Source organism: Lycium ferocissimum, chromosome 2, assembly GCF_029784015.1.
Source record: "Lycium ferocissimum isolate CSIRO_LF1 chromosome 2, AGI_CSIRO_Lferr_CH_V1, whole genome shotgun sequence".
Classification (NCBI taxonomy): domain Eukaryota; kingdom Viridiplantae; phylum Streptophyta; class Magnoliopsida; order Solanales; family Solanaceae; genus Lycium; species Lycium ferocissimum.
In genome coordinates, this window is record NC_081343.1 from 51,063,101 (window position 1) to 51,081,224 (window position 18,124).

The 18,124-nt window shown below is 33.6% G+C and overlaps 1 protein-coding gene across 1 annotated transcript in view; it reads right to left on the bottom strand.

Moving 5' to 3' along the window:
- LOC132047707 (uncharacterized) overlaps positions 1-18,124 on the bottom strand; it is an 81,710-nt gene that overhangs the window by 17,163 nt on the left and 46,423 nt on the right. Inside the window, exons 2-20 of the mRNA XM_059438712.1 lie at positions 7,126-7,306; positions 6,457-6,528; positions 6,262-6,330; positions 6,100-6,171; positions 5,940-6,011; positions 5,784-5,855; positions 5,611-5,679; positions 5,453-5,524; positions 5,285-5,353; positions 3,856-3,924; positions 3,140-3,379; positions 3,009-3,044; positions 2,851-2,885; positions 2,284-2,651; positions 2,016-2,211; positions 1,723-1,887; positions 1,441-1,559; positions 866-1,076; positions 472-709 (exon numbers count right to left, since the gene is read on the bottom strand). Of these exons, the coding sequence (XP_059294695.1) occupies positions 472-709; positions 866-1,076; positions 1,441-1,559; positions 1,723-1,887; positions 2,016-2,211; positions 2,284-2,651; positions 2,851-2,885; positions 3,009-3,044; positions 3,140-3,379; positions 3,856-3,924; positions 5,285-5,353; positions 5,453-5,524; positions 5,611-5,679; positions 5,784-5,855; positions 5,940-6,011; positions 6,100-6,171; positions 6,262-6,330; positions 6,457-6,528; positions 7,126-7,306 (2,425 nt within the window). The remainder of the gene's footprint in view (positions 1-471; positions 710-865; positions 1,077-1,440; positions 1,560-1,722; positions 1,888-2,015; positions 2,212-2,283; positions 2,652-2,850; positions 2,886-3,008; positions 3,045-3,139; positions 3,380-3,855; positions 3,925-5,284; positions 5,354-5,452; positions 5,525-5,610; positions 5,680-5,783; positions 5,856-5,939; positions 6,012-6,099; positions 6,172-6,261; positions 6,331-6,456; positions 6,529-7,125; positions 7,307-18,124) is intronic.

The window sequence follows — 18,124 nt, forward strand, 5'->3', positions numbered from 1 at the left end:
AAGATTTGAAGAGGATACGTTTCTATCCATAGAATAGAAGAAGTGCAATCAGCACTAGGAATCTGATTAAGCCTCTGGATGCGCCTTCATTAAGGGTTGCCGGGCCATTATGTACTAGTCTTTTTTTCTTTTTCTTTTTTTTTGCGATCAAGTAATGTCCTGGTCTATGTAACTTCACCACTCTTTCTTGTTTAAGAATATATAAACTACTAGGGCAAGTAGTCTTCTATAAGCTATCCAAAAACCAAGAAAGAGAAATAGTAAGGGATCAATCTTAAATGTACATATGCTGCACTGAAGAGAACAACACACAGACCTATATCAATTTTCATTTCAAGGTTCTGCTGTCATTACAGAAAGTTACGACATGTGGAATTAACCCTAGTGTGGTCATCATTCATAGATATATTTCTTTTCCAAAGAACACAAAAAACATAAGCATATGAATGAGAGACTTGTCAGAATGCTTACATGGTTCCAGCAACTCTAGTGCTGATATGTGTGTTCTCCTCATCATCAAGTTTGGCCAGACCAAAGTCAGAGATCTTTGGGTTTAGTTTCTTGTCAAGAAGAACATTTGTTGCTTTGATGTCCCTATGAACAACTTTTAATGATGATTCTTCGTGTAGGAAAGCTAAGCTTTTTGCTATCCCAATGCAGATTTTTTGCCTGGTTGGCCAATCTATTTTGAGCCGATGTTCTTCTGGACCTGCATTTTAGTGTGAACTAATTAAGAATATACTTTGACTTCTCAGTCTGGATTCTTTCATTAATTACAAAAGAGAAATCTTTTTTTCTTGTTTCATTTTAGTGTTATTTTCTGTTTGGAATGTAACTAGTACAATGAACAAGGATAGTAAATTACCATATAAAGCACGGGCGAGGCTATTGTTCTCCAAGTACTCATACACCAGTAGCAGTTGATTCCCGTCAGCACAACATCCATATAGTTTGACAAGATTTGGGTGCTGTAAACCAGAGATCATACCTATCTCATTTACAAACTCACGGTTCCCTTGTTTCGATTTGGATGAAAGCTGCTTAACAGCAATAACAGTACCATCCGATAGTGTACCCTGTTTATTAACCAAAAAGAAAAGAAAAGAAATAACAGATCATGAGGCTGTCTATACATAGCATCCATGTCTAGATGTTGTAGCTAAGAAAAAAGGGATATAGTATTGGTTTGTCGTGCGCATGTAGGGGTGAAGCTATACTTTTGCATTATCGCTTTAATTGAACCAACATTTACCATATTTATATGTGAAAAATCTTAAGAATTATTTAATTAAGTTCTTGAACTAATAATTTCAAAGAAGTCAGAATTTTGAACCCATTAAGTTTAAATCCTAAATATGCCCCTGATGTCATGTGTACAAGAAGGACTTGACGGCATGAAGAAAGAGTAGAAAGCTTGTGAGAGGTCAGCTTGAGATGCACCTTGTAGACAGAGCCAAAACCACCTTCCCCGATTTTATTTGCAGCATCGAAATTATTTGTGGCAGCTTTGATTTGTCTGATGGTAAACACACTAGTCAGTAGATCTAGTCCACTTAATTCTGTGCATTATAGAAAAAGAAAACATTAAAACAGTGCAATGCTTCCACATATGGAAAATCTTTCAATATGAAATGCATATATTCATAATGTTTCCTATTTTAAAAATACATCATTTTCAAATTGATAACAACTTTTGAAAAAGCTATTTGGATTTAGTATCACCTTCTTCCTTTGATGTCCGTTTTCCGCTTCTCCTCCAAGCAACAAACCATATTATGAAAATGAGAATTAGTGAGGACGCCACTGCTCCAGCTATGATGGAAACCATCTTTTTGTGACTAGCCGAGGGATCCATGATGTAGCCTCTCAAAGAATAATTAACAGCATCTGAAACAATATTATAACTTGATTATGCGCAAGTTCAGCATAGTAATAGAATAAAGCTTAAAGTTTGTCTAAAGTGTGTGTTTGTGAAAGAGGGAAGAGTGAACCAAAGGGTAATAGTAGTAGTTTACTAGCTTCAAAAGAGATGGCAGAAATTAAAGGGCCACAGTTTTCTCTGCTGGAGAGAGCTGATCTTCCTTTCCCCGCATACTGAAAGCGCACTTCTAGAATGCCGTCTTCTACAACTACATTGAACTTTCTTGTCAAAGCTTTATCAACTCCTTCAGCTGCAGTTCGAATATCAAAATCTTTGAGCTTCCTCTCACCCTGCATCCAGTTAAATTGTTAGTAAACTGCACCTAAACCTTGACTCAAGACTCAGATTAATGTTTAATTGACCTGAATATAGACATCAAACATCCGTTTTCCGAGACTCTGGAAAGATCGGTTATCTCGTATAACAATCTCTGCAAAGTGCAGTTTCACGGTGTAGTTACCATTTACTAAACAACGTCCATAGTAAGTAAGAGATGAAGCTGAGAGCCGAGCTGTTGTGTAGAGTTCAGAGTCATCTCCCTTAATGGCAGATACATTAGTCACTTTGTAATCGCTCGTATCCATGAGATGTTCTGAGAAATATCCTGTATTGCTGGCTCCCCAGCTCTCTTTCCAGAAAAAGAATCCTGCTGAATATTTATCTTCTTCGTAAGTGGTATTCCCAATAGTCACACTCTCTCCACCACAATTTATGTGCACTGAAGACCAATCTGCATATAACTAAAACAGATTATTTATTTTTGACATTTTTGACTCTAAGAAGCATGGCAGACACAGAAAACTGACATTATAAGTGTTCTCCTTCACAGTTATCAGCAAGAAATTGATAATTTACTGTATAAGTTAAACTAATGAAAACAAAATCTTAGAGAGAAAATGGAACATAGCCTTGTAGAAGGATAAACCTACTCTTTGAACAACTTGACAAGCATTTTCCAAGTTCTCTGCATCAAGTTGGAAGGAAGGGTCAGAAGGCCTGAACCAGTTGATGATTCTCTAAGAGAGAGAGAGAGAGAGAGAGAGAGAGAGTATGCATCAACTTCCTATAAGACTTGTTAAATACTTACGGCTTTTTTGTTGAGTTATAGCTTCTGAACAAGTTTCTGATAAGAAGAAGGAAATGCGGCTTAGAAATAACAACAGCTGGTGCCCCAACAAAAAATGAGAGGGAAGAAGATACAAGGTTCAAGAATCATACAGGGTTTCCCGACAAGAAGGTGGCTCAGAGCTCTCACTGAAGTTGTTGTACGACAGGTCTGTCAAGCTGTAAATAAAGCTTTCTGACATAATTAGTGTTTTCCCAGTACCATTTGCAAATCCAAGTTGTTTGGAATTTGTTTTGAAATTTGTTGTCCAACCACATTCAAATAGAAATAAAAGTTTGCCAATGCGTCTCAACAAAGAAATAAGAGTTAGTGCAACATAGGCATTATAGAATCAACATGTCAGTGTTGCACAAAAAGAAATTCTATGTGTATGCAACATTGGCATTTATGGCTTTATGCTTATGGAGTCTTCAGTTCTTGAGATATAATTGAATCTGTCATTCTTATAGGAATAAGTAGACTTATATGCAAAACAATGGTAATAAAAAAAATTAATGAACTTACAATTTGGAATTTCGATTCTTGATCCAATCAACTGGCCCAGTAAATCTATTGCTTGTCAAGTACCTTGCAAAGGAAAATCTTTAATTCGACTGCGGATATCAATTTTGAACAACAAATTTCAAAATAAATGAATCAAGCTCAAATAATGTATACAATGTCAGCCACTAAAAGTTTCTTTGACAATAAACGTATTTGAAGCCTCAGGTTTAAATTTTATAAACCTGAGACATATAGGCATGCAAGCTGAAGAAGAAACATGAGTATGACAATTGACAAGTTACACCCCTATATTTCTATCACCTACAAGAACTCCAGATTATCCAGGCCCTCCAAATTCGGGATCTGTCCTTCAAGCTTGTTGAAGCTTAGATCTCTGCAGCAAAGGAAAACCATTGTCAAGCCAGAAACAATACCAACTTGAGACATGTGAGCTTAAATACAAATATTAAATACTCTTCTGAATTTTCCTGATATATGGACATCAATTCATTTAGGAGTACAACGTTTTCTGCATAAGCATGCCAGTGAATGATTAGTGGAAATTCCAAAATGTGGATTTAGGATGTGTTTGGTATGGAAGACCAATATTTCCAATGTTTGGTTGGTCAAACTTTTGCTCTAGGAAAACAATTTCATTAAAAATAAGGAAAATGACGTGGTGGAAGTTGGGAAAACAAGTTCCACAAGTGACATTTAATTTCCAATTTATTGTCTCCTAGCCCCCATTCCCCATAATGTTTGCCTAGATTATATACATGTTTTTGGGACAATGTTTTTTGCTTACTTAATGAACGTAAGAACATAACTAAAAAACCCCTTTCTTTTCCAAGAAAACATTTTTCGTATAAAATATTTTCCTTAATACCAAACACACCCTTAGTCTAAGTGAAAATGCAAGACTAACATCTAGAATTCAGAGTCAATACAAAGTAGCGTCTGTGATGAGTCTAAATAATTCAAAGGAGTCTTTACCTCACCTAAATAGTAATACTACCGGTTCAAATTATAAATTTTGTCTCACGAGATTTAACAGTAATAAACAGAATACTTATGTAAACTTTTATACTCCCTCGCCCTTGAAATGGAAAAGGAAAAAAGGAAGAAAGAAAGTGAGGCATCCACCTGAGTTTTCTTTAGCATAGAGTCAACCACAAAGTTTATTAACACAATAACAGTCAATCACGAAACACAGTTTTAATCAGGCAAGTAAAGATAGTAGAAACCATGCATAAATCCTTTCAATCAAAGGCCCACAAATGCTGGAAGTACTACTCTAGAAGTGTGTATCTTCTGAAACAGAATTTCTGGATCGTCATTCGTTTTCTTATGTTCTTTCTTTTCCCTTTTCCCCTGGGAGGGAAGTTCTCCTGTATATGGTCTTGATAAAAGAACTACCAGAGATAACATTTACTTATGATGTAAACAGAATTCGTAAAAGCAAAAGGCATTCATAGATGGCATGCATGATTTCTGTTAAATACAGTTGCTTTGGAAGGGAGAAAGAAAATGATATAAAAAAATAAAGAAAAGAAAATCAGAGTGAAGGTGGGCGGCTAACTTACAGAACTTTCAATTGAGACATATTAGCTACGTAAGAAGGAATCTTCCCAGATATATTGCAGTTCCTCAAAATCCGGCAATCACAAATTAGTTTCAGATTTTTTTTCCTTAATAAATTAGGAAACTAATGGAGCGATTAATGAGTAAACCTAAATTTCAAGAAAATTACTCACAATCTAGTTAGGCCAGTCATGTTCTCGAGCGGTGGAAATTCTGAAGCACTTCCAGTCAAGTCGCTGATTCTTTTGTAAAGACATCTATTATAATTAAATTCCAACCAAATAAAAGGGAACACAACAATAAGCAACTAAAGAAAGTATGCAACATAGAAAACAACTCACAATTCTTTCATTTGAGTCAAGACAGAAATATTTGGAGATACAGGTCCTTCAAAACCAGAAGCTTGAATCTGTCTGTTAAACAAGCATAAAGTCTGAAACAACTCAAATTTATCTAGAAATTACAAACTTCTAATTCCAAATGGTGTGAAAATACTTACAATATCTGAAGGTTTTTCAAACTCTCAAAGCTAGGAAGTTTTCCGGTGAAGTTGTTACCACTCAACCTACTGCAATTGTGCCAAAAATGATTAAAAAAAAGGAACTCAGACAAACAGAAAGTGCAGTTAGACTTAGAGGAAATTACATCAAAAGTATATTCTGAGGTACTCACAGTTGTATCAAATTTGTGAGTTTATTGAGTTCCACCGGCAACTTACCTATGAGATTATTAAAACCAAGATAGCTGCACAAAGCAAAAGGCCCTGAGTTGTCAAAATATTGTAAAAATACAATTTTATCTAAAGTAGGACAGTTTGGAAGGCCTTACAGATTCTGCAGATTAACCATGCTTCCTAGTTCTTTTGGAACAGTTCCATTAAACATGTTACTTTCCAAACTCCTGAAAGTTTGATGTCCAGCTCAATGAATGTTAGTAAAACAAAGATTACTTATCCTTGTTGAGTGTTGTGAAAGCCATGAGAACTTACATATAAAGTAGTGTAGTCATGTTTCCCAAGTATTTTGGAATTGGCCCAGAGAGTCGATTCAACATAAAAGACCTGTAAACCATCAATTATTGGATAGCTAAAATTAAAGGGACCTTTTTATGTAATGCCTAAAGTATTAAGTACAATTCCGGTGCAGCTCACATAAATTCCAGTTTGATAGATGCCCATTCAGGGGGAATAGTACCACTCAAATAGTTGCGAGAGAGATCACTGCAGCACACATGCCGACAATATGTTTCTCAGGCAAAGGATTATCATAATCATAATGATAATTGATAAAAATAAGAAAAACTCCTACAAGTCATGAAAACATAGATTCAAGTCGGAAAACAGTACATGTGCTTGAGATAAGGTAACTTCACCAGGGAGGGAGGGAGAACACCTGGGAGATCTTGTCCTTTGAGTATTCTGTTAACATTATAAGAAAAGCTATCAAAACTAAATTAAAAAAATATTGGAAGAAAGCTTGTTTGCTTTTCATTATCCAAATCTGAAGCAATGGTTGTTTATTAGTTCAAAATTTTCAGATCCCCGTGTAATAATCAAACTGGTCCTAGAAAAATTGACTTAATCAAACATACTGATTAATTATAAAGATAACATTAGAGTTAAGTGTCAAAAAACACCTCAAGTATCACTTCTTCTTTTTTTAATTTTCTATCTGAACCATCAGGTGTAAAATCCTACCTAAACTATCAGGTAGGAAAAATGAACAAATACTATTTGACGTGTGTTTTTGACCCTTATGGAGTAACACTATTTAGATAAGGAAACAAATCTCAACCAGATAGGCCCTTAATCCTTTCTTTTTAATAACGGTTTAGTGATATGTTTTAGTCTTAAAGGTTGACAAGAGTTGGGGTTTCTCCTTGTGGAAAGTATATTCTTTGGAAAGAGTACTTTCAAAAATTGATCAAGGACAACGTTCTCCGGCAGACGAAAAATATAGCCACAATAAAGAAAAACTGGGGGCAAATTAAGAAGAGCAAAAGGAAGAAGGCTCACATGCTTTGTACATGACAGAAACCATCAGGGGTAGAGCAGTTGCAGGTTACATTGTTGTAATACAGAAGCTTATAATCGTCAATTCTTGGTGTAGTCCAATTTGTGTTGCCATCACAAGGATTAAGATCAAAATTCCAGTCCTTTTTTCCCAACTGGTCTGCTATTTCTTTAAGAGCATTCTCTACAAAATCATAAAAGTTGCATACAGTGTTATTATATAAAAAGGCAGTCATCAGCTTATATGGAAGCTCTAAAAGGAAACCATGAATTCTTCATCTCAAAAATGGAGCCATTACTTTCTTCTTGAGGAAAAATGCGACCGTTTGTTAAGGCTAAGCTGAAGGTGATCAGCAGCAAAGAAGAAATACTGAAAGGCGACGATGACATCTTCATCACTAATATAATGTCCTAGCATGCAAAAAGCTGAAGATACATAGTAAAGAGTAAAGACATACTCAGTAGCTGATCATTTTAAATAGAGGAATGAGATTAGGGGCCGTTTGGACATGGTTTCAAATTATGGTTATAGTTTGAAATCATGAGATGAAATCACCAGAGAAAGAATCCAAAAAAGTCACAAAATCATTATAACCCGATAAAGAAGGAGGAGGAGCAGCCCCCGTACATCAGAGTGAACTAACTCAAATAGTACACTGCAATGACTCTCACTATAGGAATATTACTTTACAATATCCTTAGCCCTCTTACATACATAAGACTGCAACTCAGACACACTTGATTCAAATAAACTAGGAACTAAGACTCGCATCTTTGACACATGAAGATGCCCTAAATCATGATTTGAAATCACGTTTTGAATACGCATTCAATTTTTTAAGTTGATATTTTTCTTATAGATATAAAAACTCTACAAGTTGTGAAAACTATCAAAATATTCTCAATTCTTATACAATCTTACTAAATGTGCAAGTTATAGTTTACAATAAAATTAATACGCTACTAGAAGGTCTTTCTAAAAAATACAAAATCAATTGATCAAATTTTACTTAAATAAAAAAGAAAATTTAACATGAATAGTAATGTAACTATTCTTTAATATAATCCTTCCACATGGTAGATATAAATAAAGGTTGGTAAATAGTTGGTAGGAGTAATTGTTAAAAATATCTACCAATTTATGAGTTTTTTTTTTATAAAATATAAACTTATGGGTCAAGTTTTATATTTAAAAATTTTAAAATCATGATTTAAAATCCTAAATCATGCTTTTTTGAATGATTTAGATTTCAAACCATGATTTAAAATTATGAGATGAAATACATGTTCAAATATTAATTTTATCTCATGATTTCAAATAGCATATGCAAACGCCTGCTAAGTAAGTACATTATTGGAAAAAATGGGTGAATAAAATTTCCACAAACAAGGACATTATTATTAATGGCAACGACACTACTCGGAAAGACAGGCTTGATAATGACTTATCTATGTAACAAGAGCCGTTGGATGATTCAATCAAGATTTGTGAATGCTGTTCCTAAGGAATGACCCAATCATTCCCCTCTAATTTGAGTCATAAAATGAAATTCCCATCAGACTCGTAGTTTTTTTTCTTCTTTTTCAGACACTCTCCTGCTATATTTCTGGGTAAATTTCACATATATGGTCACATTATCACCAAAGCCATTTAACGATATTTTTTAACACAAAAGTCACATAATTTTGCCTTTACTAACACAAAAGTCACATAACTTCACCCTTAATAACACAGAAGTCACATATGCCGGAAAATCCAACTTCCAGTAGGTGATAATTTTTTTTACTATTTTATTCATTTTTTTTAACTTTGTATTATTTTATTATTTTATTATTTTTAATGTAATAAATACAAATTCAATTAAAAAAATCCGACCTGACTCAATCCAAAACTCATATCCGATCGGTAATAATTTTTTACTTTTTGTTTATAAAAAATGTAGTTGAATAAATACAAATTCAATTAAGAAGAACATATCAAACCCGGCCCCACCAAAACTCATATTCAGAAATTCAATACTTATAGGGTGAATGAACTTGAAAAACATTATCACAAGGTTATTACTTTTGATGCAAGTAGTAGTAACTATTTGTCCTTAAAATTCAGTTTCTTACTCCAGCCTTCCATATTCCTTATTATAAACCAAATAAGATATGCATAAACTGATTTTATATTCTTGTTCCCCTAGTAGATACTTACATTAAAGTAGATAATAATTTAAAGAATAACTGGAATAGCTGGATCGGGTAAAACTTTTAGAGTCTCTAATTGAAAAGAATAATTATAACATATCTTTATTCTTTTCAGATGAGGGAAGAATACTATTTTTATTTTATTTATGAGTTTTGGATTGAGTCGGGTCCCTTTTTTTAATTGAATTTGTATTTATTAAATGAAAAATAAATAAAATAGTAAAATAGTTAAAAATAAATTAACTTTAAAAAAGTATCATCCACTGGAAGTTGGATTTTCTGGCATAGGTGATTTTTGTGTTAGTAAAGGCAAATTTTTATGACTTTTATGTTAGAAAATATACTTAAGTGAAAGTTGTGACCTTCGTAAAATTTACCTCTATATTTCTCAATTACAAATAACAAAGAAAACGGAAAAAAGTTGCAATGAAAAAGTTAAAATTTGAAAACAAAGCATATAAAAAAGGAATTTTACTTGGCCGTCCAAAACGCCACGACATTTTTCACTTCCATAGACATGATCTCTAAACAAATCATTTTATAATTATGTGACAGTTAATTGTAAAGGAAATCCTACTTGAATGTATCCAATGAAATCTTTACTCCAACGTGCCTAAAAGAATGTATCCAATGAAAAACAAGTGCATGGACACATATCGTTTTTTATCCTAATAAATTTTAATTTGTGATGACATGTTAGTTACCATTCTTACCATATTATCGGATAATGCTTATTAAAAGAGTTATCTTTAATTACCTAAAATGATTTGATTATGTAAATATTTCTATAGCGTCGGAACTTATCCTTCTATCTATCATATTTTTGTCTCGAAAGTGGAGTCAGATAAATTTGTCATTCAAACTATTGGTACGACATGAACAATTTTAAAAAAATTCAGGTTGATACAGTGAGTTTAATTTAACTTTTCTTCTCCATCATTAAACGGTTTCCGTTCGTTATATAAAATGTGATTAAGCTTAGAATTTAACAATTAATAACTAAAAATTAGATTTTATGCATTTTTTTTTTTACCTATAACAGCGAAGTATTATTTAAATGTCAATGCTGTTATAGGTGTATAACAGTCATTCTTCATAACAGTTGAAAAATTTCTGACCCAACAATGCTGTTATAGAGAGGTTATATGTGTGTGTGTATATATATATATATATATATATATGGAGAAGAAAAGTTAAATTAAACTCACTGTATCATTTAATATGGGGAAAAGGGTCAAATATACCCCTCTACTTTAGTTTGTTAGCTAACTTTGCCATCCGTTAGCCAAAGTAATCAAATATACCCCTCCGTTAGCCAAAGTATACACATATACCCTTGAATGGATGGAAATCTCCGAATCAGCCAAAATTACCCATTTAATTAAAATTACTCATGCCCCATATGTTAAACTCAAACCGACCCAAAATAATTTCAGCCCACCCTAATTTTACCCATGCACCACAGGTTCTGTCTAGTTTTTCAGTTCAGCTCAAGTTCAGTTTTGGTGCAGTTTTTTTTGTTCACAAAGAGTTTTGGTTTAGTTCTGTCCAGTTTTGAGAATTGTTGTAATTACTATATTGCTGTATTTTCAAATTGCTTGTGATGCCATCTTCCAGAATTGTTCATTGTTCCAGTGTTGAGAATTGGTTCATTTACTGGTTTGTTCATTGTTCCATTGGTTTAGTTCAATTTTCCAAATTGCTTGTGATGCCATCTTCATTTTCTGTTATTAATTCAGAGACTTCTTATGTTAGACCTTTCATCAGGTGCATGATATATAAGGATCGGTAAGGTTGTCTTTACTCCCTCTGTTCACTTTTACTTGTCCACTATTTTTAAAATAAATTTTCACTTTTATTTATTTACTTTTTAGGTATATAGGGTGGGGTAAAATTAATTTTTGGGTTGAGTCGGGTTGGGTCTAACTTATGAGTCATGAGTAATTTTAGTTAAATGGATAATTTTGGCTAATTTGGTGATTTTCATCCACTGAAGGGTATATGTGTATCTTTATCAATCGGAGGATATATTTGATCACTTTAACTTTGCCCAAAAGTTAATCAATAAAAAGTAAAGTAGATTTATATTTGACCCCCTTACCCTTTAATATATGAACCCTACTAGCTAGTAGCTTCTGAACAAAAATATATAGACTTCTCAGCGGAGACTTTGACTTCTCTTACATTGACCCCCAATCAAAATTATTAGCCCGTGTGTCACCGTTAAAATTTCGTGACTCAATTAAATTTTGCGTCAACCAAAATTTTTCAATATGCCTTTTAAATATTTTAAGTTATTAATTATTATTATATTTTTACATAATTTTTATAAAAATAAAATTTAATTTCACAAAAACTTAAAGTTTCTATATCAAAATTTAGAAACTAGAATCTCAAAATTTCAATTGCGTTACATTAATACATATATATTATCAGCATAAATGAATTATTGAAGTACAAAAGCAACTTTGAGTGGCCCCTATCCAAATACTTTGTGTTTTCACTTTTAGAAGCCACTTTGTTGCTAAAGCTCGATATGTTGCTTTAATCGCCAAGGTATTTATTGTTACAGGAGGTATACGGAAGAGCATGAAATTCAAAGGCTGTTGAATTTTCAAACAGCTAAAGTATGTGTGTGGACATTACAAGCCAAAAAGGCCTACTGAAGTCGGATTTGGCGTGCTATTGATGCATACGAAAACTCCCTTTGTCACGTTCTATTTTAGCACGCGTCTTTAAAAATTCATAAAAAAGAAATATACTCTAGACATAAAAAAGAGTGTTTACTTAGTCATTTATATACCACTTAAAAAGATTTTAACTCCTAATTTTTTTTTGATAATTTGACTTAACTCTCCCTAATTAAATAGGTATTGGAATTTGATTACATAGCACTTAATAAGGGCAAATCTAAAAAAATAAGATTAATTCTTTTTTGATTAGATAAGTGGACACTCTTTTTTACTCAAGAAAAAAATGTTAAGTGAACACTCTTTTTATCCGAATGGAGTATGTATTATAGTACTAATTTACTTTTATCTCTCTCCGGCTTAAGCTAATTTTATTGGTATTTGAACATCATAACATCAATCAAATACTTATTATTTGTTTGAAGTCTTTAAATTTATAATTTCTATGCTATGTAGTCAACAATGTTTACTTTCAAAAATAATTTATATCAAAGGCTAAATGAGAAAAAAAAAATTAATTTTATCTTAATTTTATAAAATGACAAATTTATTTAATAATCTTGACAACTAATATGAAAAGCAATTACGTGTATGCCTTATTCTGGTGAGACACATCAATATAAACCGTGAAATAAATTCTCAAATACTTGTATAATAGTTCACACAGTTTTTGAGTTGGGATAGAATGCAACACGTTATTTAGTCGGTTTCATGGACCCTAACTAGATTAGCGAAGATTATGTAATCAAAATTCACACAAAATATATTATAAATAATTGATATTATTGAAATATCCACACTTTTATATGCTAATGATCTCAGCAAGAAAATTGAGACGGGTTAGAATTGGGTGGGCGTTCGGTTTTTCGGTTTGATTTTTTTAAAGTTCGGTTCGGTTTTTTGAAAGTGGACACCGAACACACATATCCAATTAGTTCGGTTCGGTTCGGTTTTTTGAAGTTCGGTTCGGTTCGGTTTCGATTTTTCTAATTGGGTTTTTTTAGCAATTACACATCTCTCCATTTATTTCCATTTCCTTCTTGATTGCTTCGAGTTACGAGTTTTACGGCCCTAGACTAAATATTTGAAGGTTTGATGACTTTAGAATCCAACATAGTGATCATCCACACATACAAGATAATATCTTCTATATACAAAATATAATGTATTATACAACGTAAAATAAAATCATACGAGGTATATAAAATTTTATATAGTGTATAATCAAATTATGTGAGTTATATCTAATTTATTATAATAGGTGAAATAAATTATATGAATATTATTCTATGTATAACATTTTTATTATACTATATATAATAAAAATCAACACTCAAATTATTATTATACTTGTGTTCAATATCCGTAGTGTTAAATGAAAAGCGAGATTTTATTTTTTTATGGAACAATGAAAGAAGTTGAGAATAAGGAGGAAGTAGAAAGGTAAGAAAAAGCATTGAAAAAAATCTTTTGAGAATAAGGAGGAAGTATGAAATTGTATAAAAACAGTTATCTTATGAACAACAAATAGGTATTGGAGTTATTCACGTATTTGAAGGGTTTCCTTATATATAGCAATTTGATTTACTATAAACACTTAACCTATCATGTAATGTTTAATAACATTTAGTTGCTAAGGTATGTAAATATTATAATATTATTGTCTACTTATGTTTTTTTCCCCCCAAAAAAAATTGTATTCATTTAGTAAATCTTCAAAAAAAAAAAAAAAAAAAAAAACTTCGGTTAAACCGAAATACCGAAGAACCGTTGACCCGGAACCAAACACCGAACCGAAACACCGAATTTGTTATAAAAAAAAAAATCGAAACCGAACCAAAAAACCAAAAAAACCGAAACCGAAAAACTGAATTAATTCGGTTCGGTCCGGTTTTTCGGTTTTCTGTGTTTATGCCCAGACCTAGTTAGAAATAGAGAAATATTGTTAAAGTTGACTCACGACACGTCATCAGAGTGCATCTCGTCAATTTTGAAATACATATATGCTAGTAAGATAAATTTGAGATTGTTGAAAGCTATTGTGGCTTCAGTAATCCAAATGAATCCGCCTTTCTTCATTAAATTGGTTAATGGATTGGTTATCTGGGGAATAATTCTTCACAAACTTCTTGTAATACCCAGTTAAGCCTAGAAAACCTCTCAATTCTTTAACTAAATTAGGCTGAGGCCATCGTTATTATAGACACTTTGTCGTCGCACCTTTTTTTTACCTCATCCCGCAGCTTCCCCGTTGCTTCCCTTGGTGACTCGTTCAAATTCTTCGGGTTGAAAGTGTGACACTTACCATCCGAGCAACCCCCCTTATCGGTCGCGCACTCCACCCCATCTCCTGTAATAATATGTCCTAGGTATATTGTGAAGTTGAGAAGATATTCAAGCCAATTCCTACTCAAAAGTAGAAAGAAATAAAAGGAAACTTTTTTCTTTGTTGGTTTTCGAGTGTTATTGGGATTTAGATCCTTTCTAGGAAAGGATTAGACCTAGTAGTATAAATACATGGTAGCTAGGATTTATTAAGTAGGATAGAACATATAACCTAAGAGTATTCCATCTTGTAACTTACTTTCTCCCTTGATATTAATAAAAGTGCCGGCCGTTCTCCGTGGACTAGGATCACATCGATCCAAACCACGTTAATACTTGTGTTTTTATCGTTTCGCGCTAACAATTGGTATCGAGCCTCGGGTCGTGAGATCTAGGAATGGAGACTATGACATCTATAAAGTTTGAGGTAGCGAATTTTACGGGCTACAAGAATAACTTCAACATCTGGAAGATCAAGATCATAGCGTTGTTACGGAGAGAAGGAACAGTCTATGCTTTGGACGACTCGTATCCCGAAAATACGAAAGAGGCCGAGAAGCAGAAGATTAAGATGGATGCGTTTAGCGCAATTCAATTATCCTCATCAGACATCGTGTTATGTGAAGTCAGTACCGGAAAAAAAACTGCGAGTTTGTAGAAGAAACTTGAAGATCTCTACCAGAAGAAATCAGTAACAACCAGAATGTTGTTAAGGCAGTGTTTACACCTTCAAGATGAAGACAGGTACAACTTTACAGGATCATCTTGATGCTTTTAATAAAGTGGCTATGGATCTTACTCATGCTGATATTAAAGTGAGAGATGAAAAACTAGCGTGCACTCTACTGTTTTCATTATCACCGGCGTACAAAGACGTAGTTAATTCAATAATGTACAGTAAGGAGGTGGCCACGTTACAGATGGTAAGACAAGCATTGAATTCGGATGAATTAAGAAATCATATCAACAATGGTGAGAAAGAGGACCATGGTGAGGGTTTGACGGTTAGAGGTCGCTCGAGCCAAAGAGGGGGAGGCAAATCAGTAGCTAGTTCAAAGTCTAGGAACAGGGTGAGTGGGAAGGATGCTGAATGTTGGGGTTGTCATCAAAAGGGTCACTTTGAGAGGAATTGCCCGAATAAGAAGATTGATAAAACAACGACAAAGGTATCTCTGGTTCGGTAGCTCGATACGTACGAAGAAGATTATGTGCTAAGCTTCAACAAATGACATTCGGACACACAAGTGGATATTAGATTGACTTTGTACCTTTCCACATGTGCTTGAAAAGATTGGTTTACTAGCTACGCAAGGCACGATGAGACTCGTACTTAGGGGTAACGATGCGGTATGTGAAATAACGAGGCATTGGTTCGATTTCGTATACGGTGTCATGACGGCAATATAAGGACATTGTCTAATGTTCCACATGTTCTTGATATGAAAAAGAATCGATCTCTCTTGGTACTATTGATAAGCTTGGATATAAGCGTGGGTAAAGCGTGGAATCTAAGTGACCAAGGGTTCTCCCCAGTCATGTTAAAAATCGGGAGGAGGGTTGGTCTTTATGTACTGATGGCGCACCATTCTAGGTGCCGAATGCCGTAACCTTACGTTTATCGATGATGACAAGGCTAAGATGTGGCGTATATGAGATTAGGTCACTTAGCGAGCGGAGTTGGCAATTTTGAGCCACCGAAACCTTTTGAAAGGTGAGAAGATTAGTACACTTGATTTTTTGTGAGCATTGTGTCCTTGGAAAGTAGAAACGGGTTAGCTTTAGCACGGGCAAGCACAAAATCGAAGGGGTACTTGACTACATTATTCGTATTTATGGGGTCCATCTCGAGTTCCATCCAGAGTGGAAAGAGGCATCTTCTTACTTTCATTAATGATTTTTCACGCAAGTTTGGGTATACTTCTTAAAGGCTAAAAGTGATGTCTTTAAGAATTTCAAAAACCGGAAGACATTAATTGAAAATCAAACAGTGTGATAGAAAGATTAAAGTGTCTTGAACGTATAATGGCTTAGAGTTTTTGCAATGAAGAGTTTGACAATTTTACAAGATTCATGGTGTATTGAGACATAGAACTATTAGGCATACACCATAACAGAATGGAGTAGCCGAAAGAATAAACCGCACTCTTCTTGAGAAAGCACGATGTATGCTCTCTAATGCCACGATGCCTAAGTAGTTCTGGGCGGAAGCAGTAAATACTGCTTGTTATGTTGTTAATCGTTCTCCAGCTTCGGCCATTGACTTCAAAACTACAAGTGAGGTATGGTCAGGTAAACCGTCTGATTACTCATACTTAAGAATCTTTGGATGTCCCGCATATTGTCATGTAAATGATGGAAAATTAGAACCCAGAGCTCGAAAAGGTTTATTTATGGGATATCTTTGAAGGGGTAAAATAATATAAAATATGGAGTTTAAACCCTCTTAAGTTTGTAATCAGTAGAGATATTACTTTTGATGAGGCCTCTATGCTTGATCCGGGAAAGACTTTTAATTAGCGCAAGACAAAAGTTCTTACAACTGTAAAACGCATTGGAGGAAAATGTAAAACTCACCGAGCAAGAGGATCGAAGTGACTCGGGTAGAGTCGGATAATAAAAAAAGCTCACACGGTAGTACCTAAAAGGTGAACCATACAGAGATAGCACGGAAGGGACAAACGAATTCCGAAGCCTAATCTAAAGTATTATCCTCAACCTTCGTAAGTTAATCTTGTGGCCTATGCATTAGCTCTTTGCAGAGGAGGAAATAAAGGATCTGGAACCCTCAAGCTATACAAAAGGTACTATGTGTGGTGAAGGGCGATCAATGACGTTTAGCCATTACCGAAGAGAGATGAGTCTCGCACAAGAATCGACCGGGATTTGGTGAGTCGCGAAGTGGAAGATAATCGTTGGTGTCATACCCATTTTAACTCCGGGTCAAAAATAGTTTATAACATCCCGATAATTCGGTTAATTAGAGTTAATGAGTCGCAACCTAATTATTTATGGTGAATTAGGGCACCTAAGAATTAAAGTAATTATCTAAAGTTGATTTGTTTTAAAGTCTAAAACCAAAATTCTAGGTACGGGTTCAACTAACCTAGAGGGAAGGTATTAGGCATCCTCTAAGTTCCATTAACAATGGTTAATCCGCCCAGACTTAGAGTTAATTAATTAGGCTAAGTGTAAGTATAATATTATAGAAAGAAAATAATTTTGTAAGTATTGCTAAAATTTTAAATATAATAATGTTATTAAAATATAAGATTTATAGAAAATATAGTAATTTGCATGAAAGAGGATTCTAAGTGTTGTTTAAAAGTAAGACCTATGAAATACTATTAGTTCAATTATATAAAAGTTTTAACGAATACATGTTTCAAATGTTGGAAAAGAGTTAAAGTGAAGAAGTTACCCACATAATTAGTTTACCTTTTTATCTCTCAAAATGAACTAACATTAGTGTAAAGTCATAACGTTTTGGAAAAAATTGTATTTATATGAATGGTTTTAAAGTCGGACTTAGTAATTTTTTATTAAACTAGATTGGTTCAATTGTACATTTAAAAGTTGGTAGCACGCTAATCTTAAACCATTGTATCATGTATCAAGAATATCAAACACGCATCCAACGAAATCATTCGAAACACACAGTCAAATAATAAGCGGAGTAAAAAGTCAAAAATTTAAAAAGAAAAGGGGATCGCCATAGGCGAAACCTCAAAACGAATTTCATTGTTTTCTTGTCGTGGATGAAATTGAGGAATAAAGAGCGTGTTGACTCCTACGGG